At 32.6% G+C, this 23,363-nt stretch overlaps 2 protein-coding genes across 5 annotated transcripts in view; both read left to right on the forward strand.

The window, feature by feature from the left end:
- Dus3 (Dihydrouridine synthase 3) overlaps positions 1 to 23,363 on the forward strand; it is a 118,055-nt gene that overhangs the window by 92,819 nt on the left and 1,873 nt on the right. Inside the window, exons 2-16 of the mRNA XM_080175868.1 lie at positions 12,072 to 12,231; positions 12,657 to 12,815; positions 12,926 to 13,046; positions 13,475 to 13,591; positions 13,794 to 13,848; positions 14,218 to 14,321; positions 17,490 to 17,617; positions 18,123 to 18,267; positions 18,605 to 18,666; positions 19,018 to 19,160; positions 19,650 to 19,737; positions 20,001 to 20,074; positions 20,390 to 20,498; positions 22,310 to 22,402; positions 22,811 to 22,926. Of these exons, the coding sequence (XP_080031994.1) occupies positions 12,100 to 12,231; positions 12,657 to 12,815; positions 12,926 to 13,046; positions 13,475 to 13,591; positions 13,794 to 13,848; positions 14,218 to 14,321; positions 17,490 to 17,617; positions 18,123 to 18,267; positions 18,605 to 18,666; positions 19,018 to 19,160; positions 19,650 to 19,737; positions 20,001 to 20,074; positions 20,390 to 20,498; positions 22,310 to 22,402; positions 22,811 to 22,926 (1,646 nt within the window). The 5' untranslated portion in view covers positions 12,072 to 12,099. The remainder of the gene's footprint in view (positions 1 to 12,071; positions 12,232 to 12,656; positions 12,816 to 12,925; positions 13,047 to 13,474; positions 13,592 to 13,793; positions 13,849 to 14,217; positions 14,322 to 17,489; positions 17,618 to 18,122; positions 18,268 to 18,604; positions 18,667 to 19,017; positions 19,161 to 19,649; positions 19,738 to 20,000; positions 20,075 to 20,389; positions 20,499 to 22,309; positions 22,403 to 22,810; positions 22,927 to 23,363) is intronic.
- Positions 14 to 12,073, forward strand: LOC145331087 (mediator of RNA polymerase II transcription subunit 25-like). 4 transcript variants are annotated; one of them, XR_013883682.1, is made up of 19 exons: positions 14 to 149; positions 662 to 744; positions 1,068 to 1,204; positions 1,528 to 1,618; positions 2,180 to 2,239; positions 2,503 to 2,619; positions 3,108 to 3,202; positions 3,556 to 3,633; positions 3,805 to 3,911; positions 6,567 to 6,654; positions 7,145 to 7,262; positions 7,431 to 7,640; positions 7,891 to 7,959; positions 8,134 to 8,781; positions 9,343 to 9,488; positions 9,931 to 10,102; positions 10,656 to 10,754; positions 11,046 to 11,588; positions 11,736 to 12,073. XR_013883682.1 is itself a non-coding variant. In XM_080175713.1 (18 exons), exons 1-18 carry the CDS (start codon positions 31 to 33, stop codon positions 11,090 to 11,092), a joined length of 2,484 nt encoding a protein of 827 aa, XP_080031839.1. In that variant the 5' UTR covers positions 14 to 30; the 3' UTR covers positions 11,093 to 12,073. The 4 variants fall into 4 exon arrangements, 2 of the variants coding, with proteins under 2 accessions (XP_080031839.1, XP_080031840.1); XR_013883683.1 differs by having other exon boundaries at positions 11,046 to 11,574; XM_080175713.1 differs by having other exon boundaries at positions 11,046 to 12,073.

Consider the following 23,363-nt stretch of genomic DNA (forward strand, 5'->3'; position numbering starts at 1 on the left):
TTAAAAAATATTTGAAAATAAAAAATTAAAATGGTCCGAGAAAACGTGGATGTTATTGTCTGTGTTGAAGCTACGGCAGTTGGAGGATATAATATTAAGAATATAAAAACTGAATATTTAATTCCGGCATTGGAGTATTATAGTGGAACACAGGAATACATGAATTTATTTTCCCATAACTCATTTTTTCCGACTGTAAGTACACAAAGTGGTTCTAAACTTTGAATAAATACATATCTATTATTGTTTTATAGAAATTTTGGATCATTAAAAGAAAACGAAGTAGCGGGTTTCCTCGTATTTTCACGGTGGCTTTTGATAGGTTATATAAGGTTGGGTAAATGTTAATGATTGCCCCGCATGGTTAGGAAATTGACCACGCAGGGGCTAGAAATAGGAGAAAAGTTACTGTAAAAATACGACGCAACCAGCTACTTTTTTCTTTCTATGATCCAAAATTTTCCACGTCAACCTAAATATATAAAGGCCTATCATATTGGTTTAGATTTTTAACTGGTCTACAGAAAAAAAGATATGACCCTGTAATTTCTTAATGTATCTTACGAACGGACATACCTTGGTTAAAATTTTTGCTGTGCTACTGGTAGATAACATTTCAATAAAGACTAAAAAGAAATAAATTCATATACTTTAACATTGAACAGGTGTCTGATGTAAATTTTTGTCGTATTGATCAGAGTTCCACATATACTCTTATTCCATTCAAAAATGCCCAGTGCTTTCCAGGGATAGGAGAATAAAAAAACGCTGAATTTTTACCATGTAGTTTTATAATGAGATCATCTGAAAAACATACTTAAAAAAAAAAAAAATGGCATATTGATGTTTTTAAAATTTTATACCTAATAGTTTTAGAAATGAAATTAAAAGACAGTTTATTATCATTTATATTTAGGTAGATTAGGTAGGTACTTTTCTCTTTTAAATAACCTTAGGATTTAATGGAACATATGAATTATATGTATCTACTTTTAAAGTGGTTATAAATGCACTCCAATAACTTATCTCTTTAAAATAATTCTTATCCCTCTATCCCTGATACCTTACAGAGCCAAGCTGTCGAGTTTACGGCCCCTACACATCCACTAAAAAACTGGTCGACGTTTTCGAAAGTCTGGACTTCAATGGAGGTGGTGGGGAAGCTTATAGTCTCGGTCAGGAGGGGCTAGCTACAGCCATTAAGGTTAGTATTAAAAGTATAAAAAATATCAAAATATTTGGATAATGGAAAGAAAACGCATGAGCGGGTTTCGTCGTATTTTCACAATAGCTTTTGATAAATTAGGTAAATGTTAATCATTAGCCCACAGGGGCTAGAAATGGGAGAAAAGCTACTGTGAAAATACGAGGAAAACCGCTATTTCGTTTTTTTCCATGGTCCAAATATTCAAATAAAATTGTCAAATGTAGTAGAATGCATGAAAATAAAATTCTTTACAAATGATTCTTTGATGTCTTTTGGTTTGCTGCTCTGCTTATATTCTTATTTTATTTTATTATGTTTAGGTGTTTGAGAAGTTATCAACAATGAGAGAAATAAATTTCAAAAGCTCTCGACATATTCTATATATGGGAAATTCTCCCATGTATGACGTACCAGGGATATTTTTTTTTATAAATTTTATGCCTTTTAGTTTTTTAGGTACCTATGCAATGCATGTAAGCCTAAACCAAGTATATTTAAGATTAAGATATTATTTATTTTAATATTTACTTAACTGTAACTTTTTAATCGCATATACATTACAAACGAACTTTTAAAGAAATGAAAACTTAGTTTGGTTTATATTTTGGGTTAGGTTTGAAAAAAGATTAGAAAATCCCTGCAGGGATATGACAATTTGACGGGTTGACAGCCATTTACATTCTGTAAAGATACATGTGAAGCTCTTTTTAAAAATTAGAATGACAACATCCATAAAAGCTAATCTCAATTATACAGTTGCTACGCTTCCTAATTGTACCTCATTGTTATAGGAATCATCATGCAAAGTTTGAAATTGATAGGACAATTTTAACCTGATTAAATTAACTAATATAGCTAACTGTCCCAGAGGGGACCGACCATTATGATAGAAAATTTCGCTTTTTAAAAACCGCATTTTTAAAAATATATTTAAATCCCCAATAGAAATTGTGAAAGTAAAAATAAATGTCTCAGTGATGGAATGTACCCAGTTTGCAGGAAAATCTATCGATAGTCTCTGCCAAGATATTAAGGAAAGGATGTTTTAGGAAATAGAAATGTTCACTTACCGATGATTTTTACTTATTTAATTAATGAGAAAAAAAAAGAATACAATAATCAATAGTTGAGGGACCATGCTAATTTATTTTTAAATCTAGACACTTTTCCCTAATATAGTCTAAATATTTACTGCAGAATTCTAGTATCTACACATTGAAATAATGGGAAGAGGCCTAGGCCATTGTCCTATCCCTTCTAGCAATGAAAGAAATTAAGACATCCTTTGATTGCTTAGGAACGACATATATCCCTATCAGTGTTTTGTCCGCGAAAGATTCCATATCTATTTAAACTGTACGAAACAGCTGGGGGAGATATAATCAAAGCCAAAGAAAAAAATTATGCTAAAGGTAAGACATTGTACCTACCTACCTATTGTTTTCTTAGAAAAGATTTTCTACATTTAGAATGAGTCCTTATGTCCGTGATGGTTAGGTTTTAGTTTTTCATAGAATTTTCGAGTTTCCTACCCCCTAATGTTACGACCAGGCACTCATAATAAAGTGACTGCAGGCTCTACTAATTATTATGAAACTACTCAGAATCTTAACCTCATAATCTTACCTATAGACAACCTTGGTTCTGAAAGAACGGCTGGTTAATTCCTAAACCTCTCAGTAGTCCCTGATAAAAGTTTAACAGACTTACATTATACAGATAGGCCCTAATCATAGAGTAGCTGTATTACGACTGAAATTATTTGGATTCTTTTAATATGATCTTTTTTAAAATAAGACATGTTACTCTTTCTTAGACCACTTTGTATTTGTCACTAAGTTTCACGAACACGAACAGTTCCTCAGAATAGAGTAGCTTTATTACAACATGGATTATTTAGATTCTCGCCATATGATATTATTGAAAAACCTGGTGCTGGAAGAAAGACCCGTTACTCCTAGAACCTCTCAGTCCCCGGCTCCTGGGGTTAAACAGGTACACTCCACTCCCAGATAATAATGGATATATTATTACTTGGATGTTTCACCAGATTTTCATGTTCTTTAATAAAGTGTGAAAGGGGGAAAAATAAAAGTACTGACAATTTCCTCCTTGGGGAAAAACTAGAAAATTATGTGGGAAGAGGAAAACATGAATAAAATAAATAGTAGGTACTTAAACCATTTTCCAATTGTTTTCATTCCTTGGGAAAAAAACAGGGGGAGGCTGAGGGTATGAAATATTTTTAATGCTGAGAAAAAAATGAATCTTGTGCAGAATTTACAATGTACATCCCTGACTGTCTGTATACCTATTTTTTTTCTTCTAACTTTTGTTATTTTTTATAGGGAGGAGGAAACCAAGCATATGGATTTAATCCAAATCAACAGCAACAAATGGGAATGCAACAGCAGTATAATACAATTCAGGAATGTATTTGAATCAAATTATTAGTTCAAACGTTTGGACATTTCAATTCAATTCAAAAAAATTATCCGAAGTTTTTTAGCCAACGCATGAGATAGGACTAACTTAGTAATAAAGTGTAATTTACTGTCCAATGTCCCCTCCCTCCCTGGTTAAAATATATTGTTGTACAGAACCCAGCTGGAGGCATGAATCAGAATCCTGGTGCTACAAAGTTGAACCCAGCTATTTCCTCTCTGCCACAAGATAACTCCACACTGAAAACTTTGCTTAACACGTAAGTACATATAACAAATACAGCTTTATCTTATATAGAAGGTGCATTATTTGCCAAATGTACCACTTTTCTGCACTACCTCTCCGATTTTGTTAATACTCTATATTTTGGTCCGTTAGGTCATTCAAGGATGCTGGATGGCCAAAAAAAAGTTTCAGAGTCCCTTGATGTCTAGATATCTAGCTATCTATGAAGGTAGGTAACAAAAATGTAAAAAACACCCATTTTTTCACAATTTTAAAAATTAATTTTTTCATCAATCTTACATCCAATCTATACATTTTATACACCAAAATGAGCGTTTATTCATGTAAAAAGCGCACATAATGCTATTTTGGCCAAAACTCTAATTTTACAGGGTGTCCAACAAAAAGTGTATTTTGGATATCTAGCGTAATACCCAAAATACCTGTCCGAAAAAAATCATTTTTTTGGCTTAAATCCTGTGTTTTATCTGTGTGCATATGTGGTATATAACGGTTCGGACCACCCGGGACTATAAGGTTGTCAAATTTCACTTTGGGACACCCTGTAAATGTGATTTTTGCGTCTGTAGAGCTAAAACTTGGACCAAATTGGCTATTTTTTTCAAATTACTCTAATATGTGTCTTAGTATGTTTGGCCATAGTGTTTTCTGACCAGATCAATATTTTCATATTTTTTGGACACCCTGTATTTTCAAAAAAAGAGAAAAAAAATTTTTGTTTTTTTTAAAATTATTTTTCTATTTTTAAGTTACTTAAAACTGTCATATAGATACAGATTTTGACTAATAACAATAATATTTGCCTATTTTACAATTTTTTACACTTTTGGGACACCCTGTGCATGTTTTTGAAAAATGATGGTTTTTGCCCATTTTTTGGGGGAAGGAGTCGTTTTAGGGCCATAGACTATTTCTTCATTTTTGTAGAACTTTTTAAGACACATCATTTGTTATTTATGCAAAAACCGCAAAAACCGAACCGTTTTGCCGTTATTCACCGCCAAAGGCAGAATTTTTTACGTTTCTTGCAGTTCCCGAAGTTCTAATGGGCATTTGTTGTAAGAAGACGTTGATTTATCAAGATAACTGTGAAATACCTTTATTTAGGCATTTTAATTTACTAAATTTCATGTGAAGTAAATTTTTTTTTATATCCAACCGATTTTTGTTAAAAGGAATTTCAAATGCACATGATTTATGTTTCTTTTATCACTTATGTTATAGCAATTATTTATGTTATATTCACTTAATTTTCTTGTTTTAACAATTGAAATCCATCTCGACGAAAAACGGTTAGCTGCACAAAAATTTTTACTTAATATGAAATTTAGTAAATTAAATTACCTAAATAAAAGTATTTAAGAGGGATCTTGATAAATCAACGTTTTCTTACCACAAATGCCCATTACAACCTCCGGAACGGCAAAAACGTAAAAAAATTTTGCCTTTGGCGGTGAATAACGGCAAAACGGTTCGGTTTTTGCGGTTTTTGCATAAATAACAAATGATGTGTCTTAAAAAGTTCTACAATAATGAAGAAATAGTCTATGGCCCTAAAACGACTCCTTCCCCCAAAAAATGGGCAAAAACCATCATTTTTCAAAAACATGCACAGGGTGTCCCAAAAGTGTAAAAAATTGTAAAATAGGCAAATATTATTGTTATTAGTCAAAATCTGTATCTATATGACAGTTTTAAGTAACTTAAAAATAGAAAAAAAATTTAAAAAAAAACAAAAAATTTTTTTCTCTTTTTTTGAAAATACAGGGTGTCCAAAAAATATGAAAATATTGATCTGGTCAGAAAACACTATGGCCAAACATACTAAGACACATATTAGAGTAATTTGAAAAAAATAGCCATTTTGGACCAAGTTTTAGCTCTACAAACGCAAAAATCACATTTACAGGGTGTCCCAAAGTGAAATTTGACAACCTTATAGTCCCGGGTGGTCCGAACCGTTATATACCACATATGCACACAGATAAAACACAGGATTTAAGCCAAAAAAAATGATTTTTTTCGGACAGGTATTTTGGGTATTACGCTAGATATCCAAAATACACTTTTTGTTGGACACCCTGTAAAATTAGAGTTTTGGCCAAAATAGCATTATGTTCGCTTTTTACATGAATAAACGCTCATTTTGGTGTATAAAATGTATAGATTGGATGTAAGATTGATGAAAAAATTGATTTTTAAAATTGTGAAAAAATGGGTGTTTTTTACATTTTTGTTACCTACCTTCATAGATAGCTAGATATCTAGACATCCAGGGACTCTGAAACTTTTTTTTGGCCATCCAGCATCCTTGAATGACCCAACGGACCAAAATATAGAGTATTAGCAAAATCGGAGAGGTAGTGCAGAAAAGTGGTACATTTGGCAAATAATGCACCAGAAGTATCAGGATTTATTTTCTCCTTTACAGAGAAGCTTCTCATAGGTCTAGGGAAGGCTATAAATATTTTTTGCTTTTAAAAGCTAAATTTGTAAGTGTCTAGGTACCTAGATATTATGCAGAAAACAGGACATTTGTCTTTTAGTTTTGACTTTTGTAAAAACTGGAAAGAAAAAAGGGTATTTAAATAACAAAAGTAATCAAAGATGTTTATTGTTTATAACTAAACTATCATCTATCTTGCCCAATAAATATTTATCTATTTAGAAAACCTATAACAAACCAAGTACAACAGAATCCAGGGGCCGCCTGGCCCTATGGACAACAACAAATCAGAGGACAAATGCCTAATCAAAGGAATGATGTCAATTCTTTAAGTTGGCAATGTTTTTAAAATAGTAAGGTCTAATTGTTTGTAAATCTGAAGTAAAAAATGAATGTAAATTCTTTTGAAGACACCCTAATAAAAGATAATAATTTAATTAAAGCTGTATTCTTTTGGTGATCGATGTAAATATAAAACATGTCGGAGAAAGAACATGGCTGTATTTTCAAATTTCCACAATCATTGTACCATTAACAACATCTGCCAATTATGTAACTCTTTGTTTTTAGGCTGAGTTCATTTTTCCTAAAAATTTAAAAGAACGGCAACTATGCTTTCTCTTATTTTAACAAATACCGTAAGATGTCAGTTTTTGGCGGTCAAGAATTCTTTAAGATATTCATTTCAATTGCCTATTCAATGCCTATTATTTGGAAGCTCTTTGGAGCTTTCTAAGATGTCTCTAAATGTTCTAGAAACTTGTGTAAAAATTTAGTAAAACTTGACATCATTTCATTATAGAATGCCAGTGCCCGGGGGGATGATGCAGGGGAACACAGGGGGTATGATGCCAGGGCAGGGCATGGGGGTGGTTATGAGTACTATGGGAGGTATGCAGAGTAATATCAATATGACAGGTATAGTTTACTGTGTTAAATACCAGGGATCTAAAGGGATGAGACAATGGCCGATAAATTCATGTACACATGATAACACACAAAATTATTCCTTCTGTAGATTAAAATTATCGGTTAAAACGTTTGAACATTCAACTCAAATCTTTAAGTCTTAAAATTTAATTTTAGGCACCCAAGGCGGGGGTGGAATGATGCAGAGTGGGGGGATGGTCCAACAACAGCCTGGTGGGGTTATGGCTGGTCAACAGCAACCTGTCGGCGTCCAGGGGGCTGCTGGCGGCATGATGGGGGCACAAGGAGGTCAACAACAGGCTGTTGGGGCAGGTGGGACGAGAGTTGGCCCACAACAACAGAGAGAAAAACAGATGATATGGAAAGGTAAATTTTGTAAAAATCTCGTTATTTTGAAACAGAATTTGTTCCATTTGCAACAAATTGCGATGACGATATTTTCAAAAGTCTAGCTACCCGATAACAGGGGTAGGTAGTTTTTTTTTTTTTGTCTATGAAGTACCTTTTAAAATAAAAATACCAATTCATAATTGACATACTAGCTTATACTTTGCTCTTACTTTTTGTTTGCTTTAAAGTTGCGCTTCTTATGGACAATTTTGATCTTGTTTACTAGGTGACCTGGAATGGCAGAAAAAAGGTCCAAATCCTACTGATCAGAAGATATCTTACAGTGTTTCTTGCACAGGAAATTATTTATGATTCATTTTAGCAGACGGGGGGGGGGGGGGGGGTGGGGTGGGGTAATGATTAATCTACATTCCTTTCATCTCCCCAAAATTGCCATATGGTGGTATTTAAATATGCTATTTATATAATATTTTTACTTTACCTCTCATAAATATAAAAAAAATATGTGCAGTATCCTCCAACGTGAAAGAGAATGGTAAACCCGAAGTAATGCCGGATAATTGGCCAACCAAGCTAATGCTGCAACTTATTCCAAAATCTGTTGTTCAAACCATAGGTGGACAATACTTTAAAGATTCCAAATCAGTCTTGTTTCATCCTCAAGAGAGTGACAGTCTCGAGGCCCTGTCCAAAGAAATGTCGTCAGGTTTTGCTGGTTGTGTACATATATCCAACAATGGAGACATTAAAGTGTTGATCCTACTGTACGGCGCGGAAAAGAAAAGCTACCTGGGTTTTATTCCCAACGATCAGAACAGTTTTGTGGAAAGAATTATGACAATTATTCAGCAGCAACGATCAGGAAATATGCGCCAGCAACAGCAGGGAATACAACAGCAGCAACAACCACAACCGCAGACAGTAAATCCGCAGGGCATGATGAACCAGCAGGGTGGTATGGTGTCCATGCATCAAAATCCAACCATAATTCAACAACAGCAGGGCATGATGCAGCAGGTCAGCCAGCAGCAGCCAATGTCAACAGCTAGTGGAGGCATGATGATGGGTGGTGCTGGGGGTGGCCAACAGGTGATCACCAGCCAGGGCGGTCAACAGGGGCAGATGGTGATGATGACCGGCGGAAATATGGTTAGAATGCAGGAATGCCACATTTTAAACTATAGTGGGGATTGGAAAATGGTCGGTAAAGTTTTCAATCTGATTCGTATGTCTTTTGGGGTAGAAAGGGTCGTGAATAGATAACTGCTATTGTCCCTTTCTGTAATTTACTTTATCTGTAGATACAACATGAAGACACGTTTATATTTCATTTTATTTTTAACAATCGAGCAATCTAAACCTGTTAAAATTTCAACACTATCTGCTTTTTTTACATCACTACTTCGTAAGAAATATAATTCAACAAAATTCTTACAGTCAATGAAAACATTTTATAGGATGAGCTTTGAGTATTAGTAGGAATTGCTTACATTTCTTATTTAGGAGGTGATGTGTTTTATATCAATGCCCAAAATTGCGTTTAAACTGAAAAAGATTAAAAATATACCTACTGCTGCTATATCAGATGCTTGACATTAATAGTAAAATTATGGGAGGTTAAAGAAATTCCTCGTGTTTTAAGTAAAAATTTTTCACTGGTTCGAATCCTTGATTTTAAAAAAATGTCCTTCCGGAACTTGTAGTTACGAATGTGGTTTGCAGGGTGGAGGTGGTCAACAACAGTTTATGAGAATGCAACAGCAACAACAGCCTGTGGTGGCCCAACAACAGAACAGGATGATGCAGCATAATCCTGCTCTCAGGCAGATACTACAACAACAACCTGGTGGCCCTAGGATGCAGGTACCACAATAAATAGATAAATAAATATAATTACTATAATATTATAAATTCCGATTTATTGACAGAAAGACAAATTCAAAGAATAAGAGACGCAATGACTTTCATGACAAAAGTTATTAGGGAAACGGATACAGTTTAACTGATAACAATGGATACTAAATTATTACTTTAAGCTGAAACCAGATTTTCATTTTTTCTACAAAAGTGAAACTCGCAGCGGGCTAAAATAATGAAACTCCCATCTACTCACTTCACCCCATCCCCTCCTATCCTACTTGATGAATAAAGTGCCAAATAAACGAGTTACAAATTAAATTGACATTTTTTTCCGTTATAATATCCAGGTATATTCTACATCCATACATATTACATATAACCCTATTAAAAAAAAAAAAATTTGCTAGATGTTGTCTGACATTTGCGAGTAAACTGTAATTTTCAGATGGTTGGTGGAATGCAGCCTGGAATGCAAGGTGGAATGCAGGGTGGTAGGATGCAGGGACCAGGAGGAATGCAGGGTGCCAGGATGCAGGGTCCAGGTGGAATGCAGGGGGGCATGAACCCAGGGATGCAGGGAGGTATGCAAGGCATGCAGGGAATGCAAACCATGCAAGGTAATTTTATCACTAATAGCGCAGCTAACTTAATAATTTCAGTATGTGCTATCTTTATTGAACAATATCTACATAGTTTCTCTATACATAAGATAATATCTATATAATCTTAGTTCTTTTTTACTGTATTCGGTTTTGTTTTAGGTTTTAGGCTATAAAAATATGTTCCTCCTTATTATTCCTTTACTATGTTTCTTTATTCTACAGCTAGTCATTGATTTGCATAAAAGTTCGGTGGTTTAGTGTTGAGGGCTTCTTTATTATTACAGGGATGTATAACTTTCAAATTCCTTATGCACAACTTTTATATTCTATTTATTAGGATAGTAGGGCAGCTGTCATACGAAAAATATTTAGAGTAAATAAATCTTATGCTCCGATTTATACTTTATGTCAGAGAGAGGGGGGGGGGGGTATACATAGTCTCAAACCAAAAGATTCCTTGAGTTTCAATAAATGTTTTTATGTTTTTTTCTCTATTTGAAAACACAATTTTAGTATATAACAGCAATTTACATGGTTTATTTTGTGCTACTATCCCTCATATTATCAGGTATGCAGGGTATGGGTGGAGGTATGCAGGGAGGTATGATGATGCAGAATAGAATGAGAGGTCCTGGGGGCATGATGCAGCAACAACCCGGTCAACAAGGCATTCATTGATTATCCTTTTTCCCATGTTTATCAAAAACCATCAGGGGTGTATGTATAATGTATATTCTGCATTTGATCCCTTACCAAAATGAAGAGTTATCTGAATGCATTTAGGGTAGAGGGGGAGAGGTTCATAGCTACTTTATTGATTTATTCAATTATTTTACTCCTCCGTGGGGAAGAACTTTAGGGCGACAGAAATATTTTTTTGCAGCCGGGTGAAAAAATGAAACTTGTGCAGAATATACACCCCTGAAAACACAATAAGGTATCAATGAACAATTAAAAGGAGGAGAAGGGAGTTTAAGAGATCTTTTGAGCAATAGAGAAGTCTGACATAAGGGTCCTACTCGTTGAGATTCCTATTTCAAGGTGGTTTAGAAAGGTATTTTGTGTCAATGGTATCATGTAAAAGAATTGTAGGCATTAAGTCATATTAGATATGGAAAATTGCTTGAGTTTACTGTAATGTGTTACCATCCAAGAAAAATTCCTACTAACCACCTTTTTTACTCAACAGTGGGCAAAATTGATTTAAAATAACACAGAAAATTAGAAGAATAAACAATCTTTTAAATAGAATTGTTTTTTCAAAATTTGAAAATGAAATAGGTAGTTTAGATACGATTTTATATTTTTAACTTTTGATAAAAGAAATAAACTTTTCGAAGCATGTATCATGCTCATTTTTTTTATTAAAGTTCAACCCCGCTGAAAATATGCTTTGTGTTATTTTAGAAATTTAGCATTTTTTTATGTAATGAATAAGAGGCGTCTAGGAATCTTAATTGATTTTTATCTTATTCTTTAAGATGTTGGTCAGTAGGGATAGGTTAATGGATGAAATAAATTCATTTATTTCAATGATTTCAAAGTCTCCTGCATTTTGCCAAGAATTTTTTTCTTTCTAAATTTTAGTATAGATTAAGTTATCTTCCATTAACCTATCCCTAAAAATAAATCTAATTATATTATATAGTTATTAAACATTGTCAATATTAGAATTTACATGTTGTTATACTTATACCTAGAAAAGTAGGTAAAGCTTTTTGAAAAGAAACTTTAAAATTTGACAAGTAGGTTATAATAACATTACTTATCTTGCTATTTGGCTACCAATATCCTCCCTCGTTCAAAAAAATGATGGAGAGGCACGTTCAGTTTCGTCCAGTGGTTACTTCAGTACTTTTACCTAAATACTGTTATCTATTTTATTGTTTTTGAAATACTTCTCCATTTGTCTGTTTTTACCAACAAAAGAAATAAAACAGTACATGTTGCATTTTACAGTTACACCTAATATTACCCAGTTAATAGGATTTCAGAGAGATTCCTCTTTAAAAATGACAGACATAGAAAATGTTACTCCAATGAATAATGTTAAAATTGAGGAAACCACAAAGCCTGCTGCTGATAATAAGAATGGCGGTAATTGGGGGGCTGAATGCTATGTTTTAGATGAATATATGATAAAGGTGATGATAAAAGCCAAAGTAATAGGATGTATGTGCGTTTATTCACGATTATGCGCGATTTTGCCATTTTTTCCCGCGTTATCAATTTTTTGGTAAAAACTAATTTTGATACGTTCAATGCAATAATTTTATGTCTACCTGTCAATTTGGATATAGGGAAGGGGGTTTTTCGTTATTTAAGCCAGCTGCTAGTATAACTTTATAGAGTACATGGAAATCTGGTGTAACATCCGTCTTTCTATGAGGTTAGTATGTTTGGCTGTAAACGAAAGGGCAGTATTTTTTTTTATTTTAATGAGTTTTTATTAAAGCTAATCTTGTTTATCCTACCTCATGAGTCATAGTGTTAGTAAGCCTCCATTAAACTTTAATCTTTGAGTCTCATTTTTTATTATTAAATCGTTCTTGATAATACATTTTTAAAGGATCCGCCTAAAGAACAAGATAACCACGAAAACAAAACGAATGGTAACAATGCTGACGCTGAAAATAAGAATGGCGAAAATGAAATCAAAGAAGAAAATAAAGGAAAGAAAAAACGCGGACAAAACAAAAATCGCCCAGTTTATAAAATGGAACATAAGGTAAAATAGAGATTTTTTACATAAAAAATATGTATTAATATCACGGAAGAGTTACTATTGGGTGATTTATTTTAAAATGTTGTTTATATAGGTAAATGTTTTTGTTTTAGCCTAAAATTTGTGGAGCCTATTTGAACGCAGAGCCTGGCACCGAACCTGATTGCAAATACACAAACTGTAAATATGTTCATGACTTGAAAACATATATGGAGACTAAGGAAGAAGATATAGGTAAGATTTAAAGATATATTTTTTTCTATTATATGGGAAAAAGAAATGGTTGAAGAATAATTTTTTTAAGGTCTTATTTTTACCATTTCAAAAAGTTTTATAAATGTCCGTGTGTTCAGTAAGTTTTTTATTAAATTATTACCTAGTTTGTTCATTTAACTAGCAATAGTTTCTTAGAATTTAGACCTAAGATTTCTCTAGTATTTAGAGACTTCATTTCCAGTACATTGTGATTTGTCATGCTTTCTTATTAGAGATCTTTGTTTTATCATCACCCTTGCCGATTTTAGTATGACAGGTGTCCCATTTAATCCGTTTTGTCTTCAAATGTGATGGTAGTTTTGTAGCGGGGACTGTTAAGGATATTGTGGAGTTGTAAATACCGTTAAATCTAAGCCTGAAGAAAATATAATATCGTACTGTTTAAGGTGCTGAATGTTTTGTGTACCAAACCCTAGGCTACTGCCCAAGAGGTGTTACTTGTAGATTTGCCAGCCAACATATTGACCATGAGTTCAGAAATATCAAGAATAAAGATATCTTTACAGGAATCGATTACTTTTTTTAAGACTGAGGATTAGTAATCTAAGCTATTTTTTATAAAATAGGATTCGTATAGCATTGTCTATGAATTGGCAGATTCCTCTGCATTTAAATCTGATAATGGAATATTCCTTTATTGAATGGGAAAAATGGATAAGTCCCAAAGACCCCCCTCCCTCAAAAAAAGTAATTTTAAAAATAAACCAGGAGAACCACAAGAAATAAATATGCTTTCTAAAGATGTACAAATTAAACTCAGGTAAATTTCAGGGACCAACAGAGTTTAAATTCGGGCTGGTAGAATGTAAATATAATTGGACTGTAAATATTATTGTTGCCCAAAGTAGTGTAAACATGGTCTCTTATGTTTAACTTAAAAACATTGGGAACTTTAATTAAATCTTGATTTGGCTGTCAAACTGACAGTTTCCAATCTTCTGAACCAATGCAGATGGGGTAATTTAGATTATCTTAATTGGGAGTGTGCACCAATTTTCATTGTCTTATCCCTAGGGATTCCTGTTAAAAGGAGTCGGTATGGGATTTGTTTAGTGGTTATCAAAATATTTGAGACGTAAAGACAGACAAACAGGCATTATTTACTTTTACAGAAAATCTCTCAATTTAGGAAGAAAACGTATGACTTTAACCTAGCGGACAAAGCTATCCAACTAAGCTTTGATATTTGGAGAAAAAATAATCCTGAGAAAAATACAGGAACTTCATTGTATATTTAATAAGTGAAGATCTTTTATAATTGGGATTTTTCGTTAGTCTGTACGTTTAAGGGACACTTTGCAACTTGACTAACAACTAACAATATCAAAACGTAAATTTCGTTAAAAAATTATCTGTATTAACCTGATTATTAGAACAATATCAAAACATGAATTTCTTTAGAAAATTGCGTATAATTCCTTATTTTACAAATGCAGGGAGTAAGGGAGGGGACAATGGGCAATTAATTCAATATAAGAGTTATCAAAGAAAGGGCATGAAATCCAGTTTAATCCAATAAATTTGTAGGAAATTATAAAGGGATTGTTAATTGAATAATAGATTTCCATAGCGTCATGTAAAGTGAAATCACAACTTGTTTTTGATGAAATATATTGAGGTTTTATGGTGTGATTTTTATATTACAAGATTATTGGACCCGGCCAGCTGGTAGCAAGAATATGACTGCCCCTTTTTATTCTGTTTATTTCCCTTGCCCCTTGCCCCCACTTCCCTTATCCCTTCTCCCCGTCTGCAATATTCTAAACATACACAACGAGTAGCGGCATTTCATGCGCAAGTCCCCAAACTCAGTCAGAAACTGCTAAATTCTTGCACATTCCCTTTAAGCCAGTACCCAAAGTCTGAGAAAAATTGAATATTCGATCCATTGTCCCTCCCTTACTCCCTGTTACAAATGAGTACCTATATTACCGCGTCTTTTTAGTAGTGAAGCTATTATTATTATTCATTTTGTCTGTCGTCAGTCAGTCAGTCCTTAACGTTCTGAGGGAAATAATGATTTTCTCGGCTAATTTTGAAGATATATAGCTGAAATCCTTGGTGAATTCTTTTACATATGCTCATTACCCTGTCCCGTTTTAGAAAAAAATTGTTAATATTTTTGCCCCCAGCCATAATATGGTTGATGTATGCAAAATAATGACCCATGCAAAATATTTTTTCTGTAATGCAAAAATTGCAATGGTACAAGCAGTGCAAAGTTTTTCAAATTTGCAAAAAATACCTGTTTTTAAAGCTCTTGTACCATCTCAATTTTGAAGATTTTTACAAAATTTCAACTCTAGTGTGTCGATATAAACCTGAAATTTACCAAAAAAAATGGGGGCAATCTCAATTATAACATATGATGGACGAAGGTGTAGCAAGTAATTTTTCAAAGTAAAAATTGCCAAATTTCATACATAAATAATAGGGTTGGGCCAGATTGGACGGTTACGGATATCTGGCTGATTTATAATGCTGGATATCCAGTATTCAGGTTTATATTGATACACTAGAATTGAAATTTTGTGAAAATCTTTAAAATGGAGATGGTACAAACTTTTTAAAATCTGCAAAAAGACAATTTTTAAAGCTTTTGTTCCATCTCAATTTTAACGATTTTTACAAAAGAAGGTGTATCAATTTTTTTTATAGCTAGCCGGTTCTTTTAGTAAGTAGTAGATGTAAAATTTTTCATAGAATTCATATATGCAATCGGTTTTTTTGTAGACCTCTTATTTTTTAAGTAATTTAAGTTTAAAAAAAAAAAATTAAGTCGATTTTAAGGTACTAAAATGCAACTAAAAAAAGAAAGAAAATGGCCATTATGAACAAAAATAGTAAGATCTTTAATTTGACACCTTACTTTTTCAATTCTGTCAGGTAATAATTGAAAAAATCGATTTTTTTAAACCCACGAGAATAAAAACTTTGAACTTATTTTTTTCATTCCCAAGGCATAAGAAATAGGCATTATATATACTGTTAGAATGAGAATAGTATTACAAATCCACTCTAAGCAAAATTGAAATAAAAAGTTTACAATATAGTATATAAACTACAATAAAAGGAATTATATGAAAATATCATATTATATTATACAGGCAACGTCTTAATTCTTGAATTGAGTATAAAAATGGGAAGGGGGTAAAGAGGGGGTAAAAAAGGGAAGACGAACGTGTTGCCTGAACAAAAAATATAATTGGCCATTTGTTTATTTTTTATTTTTTTTAATTTTTTTCAATTTTGCTTACAATGGATTCGTAATATTTTTCTGGTTCTAAAGGTATATATTAACCCATATTTTTTTACCTAAGAAATGATAAAATTAAGATCAAAGTTTTTATTCTCGTGGGTTTAAAAAAATCAATTTTTTTAATAATTACCTGACAAAATTCAAAAAGTAAGGTGTCAAATTAAAGATCTTACTATTTTTGTACATAATGGACATTTTCTTCCTTTTTTTGTTGCGTTTTAGTACCTTAAAATCGACTTAATCTTTTTTTTAAAACTTAAATTACTTAAAAAATAAGAGGTCTACAAAAAAAACCGATTGCATATCTGAATTCTATGAAAAATTTTACATCTACTACTTACTAAAAGAACCGGCTAGCTATAAAAAAAAAGTTGATACACCTTCTTTCAATTCTAGAGGGGCAATATAAACCTGAATACTTGATATCCAGCATTATAAATCAGCCGGATATCCGTATCTGTCTAATCCGGCCCAATCCTATTATCTATGTATGAAATTTGGCAATTTTTACTTTGGAAAATTACTTGCTACACCTTTGTCCTTCATATGTTATATTTGAGATTGCCCCCATTTTTTTTGGTAAATTTCAGGTTTATATTGACACAATAGAATTTAAATTTTGTAAAAATCTTCAAAATTGAGATGGTACAAGATCCTTAAAAACAGGTCTTTTTGCAAATTTTAAAAACTTTGCAGTGCTTGTACCATCGCAATTTTTGCATTACAGAAAAAATATTTTGCATGGGTCATTATTTTGCATAAATCAACCATATTATGGCTGGGGGCAAAAATTTTAACAAAATATTTCTAAAACGGGACGGGGTAATGCTCATCTATGTTTAGTCCGCCTGTTTGTTTAAACAGACATAAACTTAACTTTTAAAAGGTTATGTGATTTCTTTTATTTTTTGCTTGTTATTTATTCTTTTGTTCTTTGTTATGACATCTTCCTCACTTAATTTTGCCTGTTTGTCCCTTTTCTTGGTCTTTCGCTACTTAAGGATGTTGTCACTTGTCATCCTTGTTTTTATTTTTAATTTACAACAATTCACTGTTCTTTTTAAATTTCACATGTTGCTGCATTAGTTATTTTTTAAATGTTAATTATCATATCATAAATATACAAAAAAAAAAATGACTAGAGCTTGATGCACAAAAAGATGAATCTAAAGAAAACGGAGAACCCGAGACCAAGAAAGCCAAAATTGAAGTAGAGGAAAAGCCAATTGGCTACGCACCAGAAGAAGATTTGATTAAGATGCGTCCACAGGTTACTTAATTTTCTGTATATTAGTATCGTATCAACTCTCTAACTAGGGTTTTACGTAGACTGTTTTCTGTTTCACAGTTTTATGTTGTTGTTTTTTACCGCAACATATGTACAAAAAAATGAAACTTATGACAGAAAATTAAATAATTTTGAGATATAGAGCGTGTCATTGTCAATTTACTATCTTTGTATACTGTATGGTAATATCGGCCAATGCCATGCCTATGTAGTGACAGACGACACGTACTAACTATAATTCTAGAGTAGCTGCGCTTATCAAAATATTTACCATCTAAATGAATATAGGATATACGTGAATATTATGACAGAGAAAAATTGGCGTCAATTTAGGTGGCTAACATGGACTTCATTTATTAGCCAGTTCGTTCATCCATTAGGAGGGGAGGGGTTAGGTATATCATCATTTTAGCCAGTTACGAGTTTCATTTGAGTACACGATAATCCGATGCAAGATCCAAGTATTAATAGATCCATTACTATATAGGAAAGGAAGAAACTGGACTTCCGTAACAAGCTGTATTTAGCTCCCCTGACAACAGTGGGTAACCTGCCATTCAGACGGCTTTGCAAGAAATTGGGGGCGGACATTACTTGCAGTGAAATGGCCATGGGGTTGCCATTGCTTCAAGGTAAAGTTTTGTTATATTACTTGGGTACTTACTTGAGGGTATCAGGTAGGGTTGGGCCGGATATCTGGCCAACGTTTGATATCCGGCAATTTACCGGATATCCTGTCGGATAACAGGATATCCTGTCGGATAACAGGATATCCGGCGCCAGAAATCAGCCTTATATCATGTATCCGGATAGTTTTAATATCCGTTATCCGGCCGGATATTGAAAATGGCCGGATATCCGGCCCAATTCTAGTATCCGGTAACAACTTTGGGGACTTTAATTTAATTTTGATTAGTTTTAGCATTAAGTTGAATGTCCAAACGTTTCAAACCACTAATTGTAATTTAGGTCATCAACCAGAATGGGCACTTCTACAGAGACATCACACTGAAGATTTCTTTGGAATTCAGGTTTCTTATGTTTTGTATTGTAGCTACTCTATACATACCTAGGGTCTGTTTGTTTGTCCGCATAAGCCATTGTTGCTCTGGTGCTTATGATTGAAATTACATTTTTTTTCTGAATTTCTAAGAAAAATCCCAAATTGTAACGATTTGTTTTAAGGTAGGCATTTATTGATTTGTTATGAACATCGTAAACCACTAACAGCCAAATATTTTTTGTCACTGACGGGGGTTGTTGACACCCCCCCCCCCATCCCCCTAAAACCTATTATTTGGAAGGACTGCCTTACCCTTTTTTCTCACCTTCTCAAGGTTTTACAACCTGTTGAATCTCTGTGTACGCCGCCACTTATTTAGGTTTGTGGTTGTAGCCCGAACCAGATGGGTCGTGTGGCACAACTCTTAGAGGAGAATGTGGAGTGTGATTTTGTGGACATCAACATGGGATGTCCTATTGATCTAGTCTTTAAGAAGGGCATGGGCTCGGGACTCATGGCTAGGTCTGTTATTTTTATCTTTTTAGTTGTGTAGCTATTTTATAGTGTAGTGCAGGTCCGACCTTACGTCAATGTGTAAAAAAATTCGACAAATAAAGAGTAAAGATTTACTTCAATATTTCGCAACAAGTGTTTTATTTATCATCAAACCTAGGTAATGAAGCTATTTTTTTGATGAAGCAAATTTCTATTAGGTATAAATTTCACAAACATACTTGGATAATATAATATATCATGAATATAGAATAAACATGGATTTTATAAAAGGGGAAATTTTGTCATCAATTTAGGGTGCTAATATGGACGCACTTATTGGTTAGTTCGTTCATCCAGTAGGAGTGTAGGGGATAGATGGGGGGATTATAATTGTAGCCAGCTACAAGTTTCACCTTATTAGAGTACATCATAATCTGGCGTAAGATCCATTCTTGCAAAATACCTTATGTTGCTATAAATGTTTGATTAAATGTTGATTAATTAAATTTTTTCAAGGAATCGTCCAATAGAAACAATATCTCGGACTATGGCTAATATTATGTCAAGACCACTTACAATCAAAATGAGAACGGGTATTTATAAGGTGAGTGACAATTATATATTTCTATTTAAAAGTTGTATATTTGATTCAACCAGAACAAATGTTTTCTTCTAATATGTATTCTTTCATTTTATTAATGTATTAAAAAAAGCTAAAGGGACTATATTTGCCACAGTGATTTAAACATAATATTGATTATACTTTATCATGTCTTCACTGGTATTTTGATTTTTTGAATTATAATGATTTTTACAAGGTTCAAAATTGATAGAACGATTTTAAAATGTCCCTTGTTGTTTTTTTAGGACAAGAACATTGCACATAATTTATTTCCCAAACTGCAAGACCTCGGGGTTGCTGCACTTACAATTCATGGAAGGTAATGCATTTTAATTTTCATACTTTAACTATCGTTGTATATCTAATGATAATTTGAAACGTACCAATCTATCTTATCTCTAAAGGGATAAGATAATGTCCGAAAAAATATGAGAAACAAAATTATCCCTTCTGTAGATAACAATTAGTGAATGAAACGTTTGTACACTCAACTTAAGAACAACCAATCAAAATTAATAAAAGTCCCCAAAGTTATTCATTCAACGAATAAGGAAACGTTATTGTAAAACTTTGGGGACTAGTGTAATAAAAAGCCAATTGTCCCCATCCTTCCTAGTAAGTATGTCCTGTTTAGGTCGAGGGAGCAACGCTACACAAAGCTAGCAGACTGGGATTACATTGGGGAATGTAAAAATACTGTAGATATTCCTGTTTTTGGAAATGGTGATGTCTTTAATTATGAGGTAGGTGTCTTTTTGTTGATTTATAAACCGGTGGTTGTAGCTTAATACTTTGCACATCTGCATGTTATGGGGAAAGAAATGGGTTCGATTCTTGGTCAAAACTACTTATTAATTGTTAGACATTTTTCTATTATTTTGACTTTCCTTCGTGGATCTTAAATGGTAAGAAAATGAACTGGGTGTATCACAATGTGTAGATAACAAATTTGGGTTTAAAAGTTTAGACAATCAAGCTAAGATTTATAAACCCCGAACCACTTCATTATGCAATCTACATTTTCCTTGATATTTTGTCTACGGTAGACCATAAGTGTACAGCTTTACAGTACATTGTTTCTATTTGTTAAAGCAACACGTATGATAAAAGAAAAAGATTCTGTTTAAAGTAAAATGCTTATATTTCAATCAAAATCTATATTTTTGTATTTTTTACCGATCCACTTCATTATGCAAATCAAAAGAAAATCAATGAGAAAACGTTTGTTTTGCCCTTTTCTCCACTTTTAAAAAATAATTCTGATAAAATAACAATTTTTTAAGGGATTTATGCATTAATTATAATGAAAAACAGTTTAAGGTAGATTTTATTGATTTTTCTAAATAAGAAATAATTGAAAAAAAGAAATTCTATCCCTATCACTTTAGAGGACAGCTGCCGACCCCCAGTCTTATGGATGAAGCTAAATACATGTAAAAATTATAAATTTGCCTGAAAAGTATACAAAAATGTTTTTTGATGTGTTAAAAAAATCCATTTTAAAATCTTGATTTTGAGGATGATGGCCTTTAAGATGCTCTTACTGGTGGTGATGGTGAGCTAAATGTTATCAAAGTGCATGCCCTTGAAGAAAACTTATATATTGAACTATGGTCCAATTTTTGTAGTTATAGCAGCCTCCAGCCAAGCAATATTAAAAAAGAAAAAAAATGCAATTTTAATTACTAAAATTCATAAAGTAAATAATGTAGTTTTTAGATAATGGTTATATTTCATGTCGAGAGGCTCCACTGGAGACTGCTATGACTACAAAAAATGGTACATAGGTTAATAGACAAGTTGTTGTAATGGTCATGTACTTAGATAATATTTAGCTCACCTTCACCACCAGTAAGAGCATCTTAAAGGCCATCATCCTCAAAATCAAGATTTTAAAATGGATTTTTTTAACACATCAAAAAACATTTTTGTATACTTTTCAGGGTAATTTTTATCTTTAACATGTATTTAGCTTCATCCATAAGACTGGGGGTCAGCAGCTGTCCTCTAAAGTGATAAGGATATTCTTTTTTTCAATTATTTCTTATTTAGAAAAATCAATAAAATCTACCTTTAACTGTTTTTCATTATAATTAATGCATAAATCCCTTAAAATATTGCTATTTTATCAGAATCATTTTTTAAAATTGGAGAAAAGTGCAAAACAAACGTTTTCTCATTGATTTTCTTTTGATTTGCATAATGACGTGGATCGGTAAAAAATAAAAAAATATAGATTTTGATTAAAATATAAGCATTTTACTTTAAAAAGAATCTTTTTCTTTTATCATACGTGTTGCTTTAACAAATAGAAACAATGTACTGTAAAGCTGTACACTTATGGACTACCATAGACAAAATATCCAGGAAAATGTAGATTGCATAATGAAGTGGTTCGGGGTTTACAAAAAAATCCTTAAGTAACAAAGTAACCAAAATTTAAAAATTAACTAAGAGATATCTTGGTTTTAAAACTGAAGGAGGTAGTAAATTTTATATTTCAATGTCCATTCCCTACCTGATTTTACTATTCTTAACATTTATTATTTTCTAGGATTACATATTGAAGAAAGAGCAATCAGGAGTGGATGGTATTATGATTGCCAGAGGAGCTTTAATCAAACCCTGGATTTTTACTGAAATTAAAGTAAGTATAGAGTGATTTTGTTACAGATACGATAAATATAGAAATTTTTTATGATCATTCTCCGAATAGGACCAAAAATAGCATAGTGAATGAAACAATAGTGTTCAGAAAGTGTAATTATCATTTTGGTTTGAAAGAATTGTTTTATTTTCATTTTATCCATATAATAAGTCGACTCTTAACGGGTGCATGGCGGATCTACAACTAGCAAAAACATAGTCATCCGACTGTCATAAACACAATTTTTTTTTTTATTCACACCTGTATTTCTAGGGCCGGGTATGACAAAAATATAGTTATTTCACTGCCATTTTTACTTTCTAACCAATAATATGGCCGGATTATTAATCCACTGTTTTCCTATTGGCTGATTTAGAAAGTACGTTATCAAGACTTTATCTATACTAGGAACAGCGACACTGGGATATATCAGCACAAGAACGTCTGGACATATTCAAAGATTATTGTAACTTTGGTCTTGAACATTGGGGCTCGGATGATAAAGGACTTGAAACTACGAGAAAGTAAGCTTTATGTTAAATTTTTGTAAGAGAGACTAGATACTTTTATCACTCTGAAAAGGAGTGATGAAAAATACAGTTGATCTTCTAATTTGTTATTATTCAATTCACATTAAAATTATGTTGGAATTATTTTCTTTTCAAGTATGCGATTTTATATCATAGTAGTCTTAAAATCATATTCTTTTGATAAATCTAATTACTATTAGTTTTGCTAGTTTAAAAGGTTCAATAGGTTCTACTCTAGCATTATATTTAAACTGGCGGCTACGCCCCCTAGAGACCTTTAGGGGCACGTAAAATGTTTTTTTCCAATCTGTTAAGATCAGCTGTTTGTCAAAATATATTTTTGCGCCGCTAGATAGTGTTTGTAATGTTTTTAACTTTTTTCGATTTTTCTTGAGAGAGTGGTGCTACACCCCCCCCCCCAAAAAAAAAAA

Source organism: Acartia tonsa, chromosome 11, assembly GCF_053477335.1.
Source record: "Acartia tonsa isolate MP-2025a chromosome 11, ASM5347733v1, whole genome shotgun sequence".
Lineage (NCBI taxonomy): Eukaryota > Metazoa > Arthropoda > Copepoda > Calanoida > Acartiidae > Acartia > Acartia tonsa.